Genomic DNA, 7,132 nt, shown 5'->3' on the forward strand with positions numbered 1-7,132 from the left:
AAAGATGACACACATAACAGGAAAGAAGCAAATAAGCCCAACAGGAGCGACAAAGAGAAAGAGGAAGAGTTAAGCCAAGACGCACGCGCACATTTCCTTCGATACGCAAATACGCCTTTTTTTTTCCTAATTTTCAAGCTTCATCCCTCCTTTTGCTCAGACGGTCCACGCGTGTGCTCCCACTTTTCTTTATTTTCCTTTTATTTCCCCTTATCCGTCCATCCGGGCCCCTCCCGAACACAACACTCACAGCTAGAGAGGAGGATAAACAGAGGCCTAGATACATACACGCGCACACAAGCACACATCTAAATACATATGTGTGCATGTGCGTATCCACTGGTCCTGCCTGTGCAGAGGGCAGAAATGAAGGAGGCTCGACATTTGCGTGTAATTCATCTCTTCTTCCTTTTCTTCTCTCTTCGTCCTTCCCCTCGCATTTGATCCACCGCCCCCTCGGAAGCCGCGACGTCAGAGGCAGCAACACGGCACGCGCGCAGTTTGCGATGCCGCGCATCCTCCCGCTCCCGCCGTGTTATATTACACACACCCACGCGCGCACACACATGTATACATACATATACTACGCGCTTTCTTCTTCACAGCACCTGGATGCAGCGGCAGCACCCGTCATCGCAGAAAAAAAAAACGCACACACACACACACACAGAACAAAAAAAAAAAGAAGGGGCAAAGCTCGGTGTCGTCTTTGCCGCCCGGTATTTTTTTCCCCCGTGTCACGCATGACGCCCCTTCCCACCCAGTAGGCGGCGTTCCCCATTTATAGCACAGCCAAAATGGGGGGAAAAAAGAAAAATTAAAAAAAAAACCGTAAAAAGGCAGAAAAGCAAAGCACAATATTGCGCAATACACAGCCACTCGGCAGAAGCGGCAGCATTGAACCGCAACAGTGGGTTCCACTTGTGTATGTGGGTGAGGATGTAATGGCAGTACATATATAATATATTTATGTAATTGATGTAGAAGCATATATTTATGTTTAATTTACACTTAAACTCCCATCAGCGCCCGCGTACATTCCTGAGGCAAAAGGAACACAAAAAAAAAGAAAACGAAACAAACAAACAAACAAAAAAAGAACTGATCCTCTCCTTTTCATCCTTCAGCCACATGGACGTGGATTCCTCTCGCCCCCTCAGACACACGCAGAGGCGCACACGCACGAGCACGGCCGGAAAGAGAGAGGAGAGGTGGCGTATATCTCGCCGACGCGAATGCGAAAAGTATATTAACAAAACGAATTAAATAAGAAACGAAGCAAAAAAAAAAAGCAGTCAACCCCCCCCCAAAGAACGACAAAAGACGAACACGAAGAAAGAAAATGGGGTGAGTGACACGCACGGCCCTCACATCCGTCTCTCCGTCCTCCCACCTCTTTGCCCGCTGTCGCCCCTTCCTTCCCGTCGTCGTCGTCTTCGTCGTTCCGCGGTGGTCTCTTTGGGAGGCGCACGCGGGGTCTTCTGTGGGAGTTCCTCCGCTGGTTGCCACTGCAACTGAGGAAACGAAAAACACAACCAAAGGTATGAAAGACACGACTAAAACGAAAAGAAAAACAATAATAGTAAAAAAAAAAGGACACGTAATTTCAGAGGTGCNGTTTTTTTGCCTCTTTAATGCGCGGCGCCTCGTCTCCCCAGGGCCGCCACCGCGACTTGTGCTCTTTGATTCCATCCGCTTCCTTTTTCCCGTTTTCTTTCCATGCAACGCAACATTTAAACGCAACGACACCACGCGCGCGCACACACACATACACGCAGGAAAAAAAAAGGAAAGAAGTGATGTGTCCTTCGAATGAGGAGGAGTGGTTGCGAGCACAAGCAAGCATAAACATTATAACGCAAGGGGTTGGGAGTGAGAGTGAGGGAGATGAAAAAGGACATTTACTCCATCCCACCTTTCCCTCCCCCACGTGTACTTTTTTTTTACTGTAATTTTAATGTTCCCTCCCTCACACAAGAGTAGAGCTTGAGACTCCGGTTTCTGGGAAAACCATGTAAACCGCTGTCTGTGGCGCCATTTGTTGCGCTTGCGAGGTAAACTGCGGCACCAGCATTAACTGTGGAGGGAATACACCGGGCACGGCAGACGTCGAGGAGGCTGACAGGACAGGCGGGACAACGGGCGAGTACATCGTTGGATAGACCGTGGGGAAAGGGAGTGTTGCCATCATCATAGCCGGATTTGTCGTCGCTGCTGGCACTAACGCTTGTGGCTGCGGCGGGACGAGCGGCGGCTGCTGTGGCAGCGGCAGCGGCGGCGAAGGTGGTAATTGATGCATTGACTGCAGTGCCGGAGTTGAGCTGCTGCTTTTCGGGGTACGTTGGCTATTGTACGCCGTGGACGCATCAGGGTGCGCCAGGCGCACTTGAATTCTGTTGCCCCCAATCACGCTGCCGGAGAGAGTCGAAATGGCCAGCTCAGCCGCGGAGGCGTTTTTGTACAAAACAAAACCGTACCCCTTCGACTCCCGCGTTCCTTTTTTGCGCATGATTCGTGCAGAGCTAATAGGCCCATACAGTGCGAAGAGGTCAAAAAGCTGCTGATCGTCAAAGTCCAGGGGAAGACTGGCGACATATACATTGCGTCCGAACTCGGACTTGTCCGCTGATGTTGGGCTCCCCATTGTTCCTCTTTGCTTCGCTGGCGCTTGGTACCGGCCCTGTGACGCTGAAGTTTGCGACACCTTTTCCACCCAACGCGAATTAAGCAGGCAAAGCACCCAAAGCAAAAAAAAGAAAAAAAAAGAAAAAAAAAACAAGAAATGTTTCAGAGAAATAAAGAAGACACATTACAGATGTAACTCGCGTCCCAACATACTTCCTCTCGTTGCTTTTGTTTATCATACCGCAGCCGCTTTTTTTTGTATTGTATTAATCGCCTGTGCACGCGGGATGGAGGTGCAAGCCCCGTTTCCTTTCGGCGCGTTGCTCTTGCTGATCTTCTACCCTTTTGCGTTGGCCGCGTGCTGTGGCCCCGCGACCGGCGCAGGCACCCCTTAAGCGGGGGACACCAACGCACACTCCGTTGGGTGATGCCACTCGCCACAGACGAAGCAGCGGGTACTGGGGCCCCCCTTCAGCGACGCCGTCTTGTGCGGGCAGGAGCGAGCCACGTGGTCCGCCTCCCCGCAGACGAAGCAGAGTTGCTTCTTTTTGTGTGTTTCAGGCGCAGAGGCCTCCGGCGGGGCCAGCGGGGCCGTCAAGGAGGGGCGGGGCTGTCGGTGGTCCACCATCGTCAAGTGACGCACGCTCTCGAGGTCGTCCTTCAGAAGCCTGAGAATGGCCCGGACGACCACGCTGCTGGTGGACTCCCAGCTCTGCGAGGGGTCGTTTATCTTCTGGCTCAGGGCAGAGTCCAGCTGGTCCTTTAGGTGCTTCAGCAGGGTGGCATCCTCGCTCCTGCACTTAAACGCCGTCATATCATCCACAACGAGCTCGCCGTACTTTGGCAGGTACTCCAAGCCGCCGCCGCTGAAGAGTATGACGTGAAGCGGGGTAACCATGGAGACGTCGCGCAGGAACGTGGCAGAGGTCTTCACCTTGTCCACGTAAACGAGGAGCGGGGAGGCAAAGCTCTTCGCCCTTCCCGCAACACTGGAGGGGTGAATCAGCACCTCCGACCCATCAAATGTGGTCATGTTAACAAATGTGCCGCCTTTTCGACTGGCACCAGTTTTGACGCGTGCAATGTTCGGGTAAAGGCCGGCCACGACGCACGACAGAATACACTTCACACTACCCGCGTTGGCGTTAAATCGCTCCCCGCCGGATTCATACACGCGGTCCTCAAGAGTCATCACAGGGCCGTACAAAAATCGTTCATGCGAAGCCTGAATTGGGGCCTCCTCAATAAATCCTGCCTCGTAGAGATAACGCTCATACTGTCGCTTGGTGGACTGAATTTGCTTTAATACCGGCAGAGAGAGATAGTAACGTGCACAGAGCTTCTTCGCAGCCGAAGCACCTTCTTTATGTTGCATAGCAATCCAACTGGCGTAGGCAAACCAAGAAACTAAGTGATCCGACATATATTCCCCTGCAAAGGCTCTTCTTACCGCTTCCACCTCAGTCTGGTAGTCCATTGCAGAAAGGAAGGGGCTCCGTACAGCCAAACAGGCCGCTATTGTTAAAACTGGGTCAACGCAGTGCAGAATTGCCCCGTGGATAATCATCTTTCCTATGCGTACGTCCAAGGGAAGATTTGCCAGGTGTCGACCAAGGGAGGTTAAACGCTTGTCAAAGGTCAAGGCTCCCAGAGTCGTCAGTACTCGCACGCTGCTTCGAACAGCACGTTCCTCGGGTGGTGAAAGCGCCTTCTGCAGATACTCCACCTCGTCGCCCAAATTAAGCGAGTAGATTTGAAGAATGAGACTCTCAAGCGGCACACGGTGCATTTCACACAGTTGATGATCGTCCAAGGCCTCAAAGTGGGCACTAGTAAACAAGCGAAAACAAAACCCTTCTCGTACGCGTCCAGCGCGTCCCTGGCGTTGGCGACAATTAGCCTTGGAGACGTTCACGGTCACCAGCTGTGAGAGACTCTTCCTGGCGTCGTAGCGGTTTTCCCTCGCTTTCCCACTATCAATAACAAATACGGCGTCGTCAATCGTAATGGAAGTCTCCATGATATTTGTCCCAATCACCACCTTCCGCTTCCCTTTAGGGGGGCGTTGAAACACGCCATGCTGCTCTGAAGATCCCAGAGAACTATGCAGATTGTACATCACGCAGCTATTCGACAACCGCGGATTCGACTTTAGCTGTTCGATGCACCGCATCATCTCCGCCATACCGGGCAGAAAAATTAAAACCGCCCCATCCACCTTCAGGACAGTGTCAATGTAGAGAACAACACTCTCAATGAGCTCATAGTTGATCACGTCAAGGTTCATCCTTGATATGGTCTCCAGCGTTTTTTGCGAGGCGCGAAGCTGCCCGGCGAGGGTGTGCTCCTGACGCTCCGTCTCCCGTGCCTCTTCAATTTGTTCAGGGTCGATGGCGAGCGCCTGCTTGCGCGTATTGCGACGCCGCTCCTCCCTCTTCACCTCCCACCTGGCGTACGGGGAGCCATCCTCAAGGACGTAGCCAACCATGGGAATGATGTCCTCCAGATGAAAGTGCTGCACCGGGTACGTGCGGCCCCGAATCGAGATGACAGGAGCCCCGCCAAAGTACCGCGCAAACAATTCAGAGTCCATCGTGGCGCTCATGAGCACCACCTTCAGGTCGGATCGTCGTTGGATGAGGTCACGCAAAAGGATAAGCAAGAAATCGGTATCCACCCCACGTTCATGAATTTCGTCCACAACAATGTGGCTGACAGAACCCAAAAACTTCTCCAACTGTAGGCGTCGCAAGACAATACCCGTCGTGCAATAGGTGATCTGCGTGCGCCGCGACACGCAGCTTTCAAGACGAATCGTATAACCCACGACACCTCCCACCGCCTCGTCGCGTTCTTCGGCAACGCGAAGAGCCACAGAAGTTGCAGCAAGCCTTCTCGGTTGGGTGCATACAATGTTCGCTGAACCCCCCATACCTGACTCACACATAAACTCATACAGATACTGTGGGATCTGCGTCGTCTTTCCGCTACCCGTCTCTCCACCAATGACGACAACCTGATGCCTTGAAAGGGCCTCGCGAAGCTCTTCACGGACCTGAAACGCAGGCAGTTGTTCACGTGTTTTTTTCATCGTCCCAGTCTTCTGAAGAACCTCCCACTCCGCACTAAGTTTGGCATTAAGCGATTTGTCCAATTTTAAGTATTTCCGACGCACCTGGTCGCCCTCATTTTGGGTGCAGTCAACTGTCGTGAGCCCAATTTTTACCGGCATGGTGCACGGCACCGGAGGGTCCTCATTAGCTGCCGAGTTCACACCCGGCGCAGCCGTTAAGGCGGTTGCAAACGCCTTCCTCTGTGCATCGATGGAGACCTTTTCTTCCTTGGCCGCCCGCTGCTCCTCCGTCACGCGTGAATTGCTCGTGGAGCTGGGAGCGTGTTCGAGGGACGAGATCGTCCCATGCAAAGAGGAGATGAGGCTCACCAGGCAGCCCTCCCCTGCGAGCCCGTTAATGGCTTCAACTGCCGCATCGAGTATAGATCGACGCGCGGCGGCCGGCAGCTCCTTCGTATCCGCGTGAAACACCCCGAGCGTGGGCACTGCCCCCGTCAGTTTCCCGCGCGGCTGCAAAAAGACAAGCGGGGGATCGGCAGGGTAATGATCGGGGACGCGGACGCAGACCAGCACACTCTTTCCGCTCTCCGTGGAGAACGAAAAATAAATCTCCCGATCCTCAACAGATTCCTCGTCAAAGTTTTTTACTCCCAGGAAACTCTCGTCAAACAGACCTCGTATGGTGTCAAGCTCCTCCTCCAGTACGGCGTCACCCTCCTCGGCGGTCATGTCTGCCTCCACATCGCCCCGGGAGTACCACAACATGTAGGAAAACAACTCCAGGCAGCTGCTTACCAAAAAGGCCTGGTGCGGACCGTCCTCGGCAAGTAGCTCTGCGATGGAAGTGAATGCGGGAAACCTGGCTTCGCCCTGCAAATCTGTCACGTACTGGGTGGTGAGATCGGGCGGGAAGCCCAGTCCCTCGTACAATCTTTGCAGTATTTCCGACGGAGTCAATGGCGTGTTGCGCTGAAGTGTTATTCTTCCTCCCGCATTCACATCAAAGTGTTTCTCAGGCACTGGCACCGCCCCTCCCGTCGCGGCGTGGTGCAGGACATCAATGATCATCTCCCTCCCGGCGCGCGACAGCATGGAAGGAGCCGCCGCGGCCGTGGCGGAAGGTGCGGGTGGGCGACGCCCGCCGCGGCCCCGTTGCGGCTCCCGCGGCCTCCGCTGCCTGTTCGGGCCCATTACTAGCACTGTCGCCAAACACACGGGTGAGGAGAAGAGGGGGAGGGGGGGAAGTTTGACGCGCGTCAACCCGGAATGGCAAGCCAGAAGGAAACCACCCGCCGCGTCCACGCACACTTCCCTGCTCGCACAGAATTCGTCAAACAACGACAATGAAACTAATAAAAAAAGTGAACACAAAACAGAACAAAAGCGACAGAGCAAAAACAGTAAAGGAAAAAAAAAAGAGAAAACATACCCGTT

At 53.6% G+C, this 7,132-nt stretch overlaps 2 protein-coding genes across 2 annotated transcripts, besides 7 other annotated features; both read right to left on the bottom strand.

Moving 5' to 3' along the window:
• Positions 1-394: 394 nt before the first annotated feature.
• Positions 395-431: a microsatellite.
• Positions 432-648: 217 nt separating this feature from the next.
• Positions 649-669: a microsatellite.
• Positions 670-805: 136 nt separating this feature from the next.
• Positions 806-829: a microsatellite.
• A 228-nt stretch (positions 830-1,057) lies between these two features.
• Positions 1,058-1,101: a microsatellite.
• Positions 1,102-1,422: 321 nt separating this feature from the next.
• Positions 1,423-1,443: a microsatellite.
• A 115-nt stretch (positions 1,444-1,558) lies between these two features.
• Positions 1,559-1,595: a sequence feature (A-rich).
• Positions 1,596-1,969: 374 nt separating this feature from the next.
• Positions 1,970-2,644, bottom strand: Tco025E_08479 (RNA-binding protein 5; the record flags this gene model as incomplete). The annotated part of the gene is made up of 1 exon (XM_029375328.1): positions 1,970-2,644. The coding sequence occupies one exon, from the start codon at positions 2,642-2,644 to the stop codon at positions 1,970-1,972; it is 675 nt and encodes a 224-aa protein (XP_029224555.1).
• Positions 2,645-2,747: 103 nt separating this feature from the next.
• Positions 2,748-2,783: a microsatellite.
• A 233-nt stretch (positions 2,784-3,016) lies between these two features.
• Tco025E_08480 (putative RNA helicase) lies at positions 3,017-6,889 on the bottom strand (the record flags this gene model as incomplete). The annotated part of the gene is made up of 1 exon (XM_029375329.1): positions 3,017-6,889. The coding sequence occupies one exon, from the start codon at positions 6,887-6,889 to the stop codon at positions 3,017-3,019; it is 3,873 nt and encodes a 1,290-aa protein (XP_029224556.1).
• Positions 6,890-7,132: the final 243 nt, after the last annotated feature.

The sequence above is a fragment of the Trypanosoma conorhini genome (genome assembly GCF_003719485.1).
Source record: "Trypanosoma conorhini strain 025E chromosome Unknown Tco_14.4_contig_00793, whole genome shotgun sequence".
Taxonomy (NCBI): Eukaryota; Euglenozoa; class Kinetoplastea; order Trypanosomatida; family Trypanosomatidae; genus Trypanosoma; species Trypanosoma conorhini.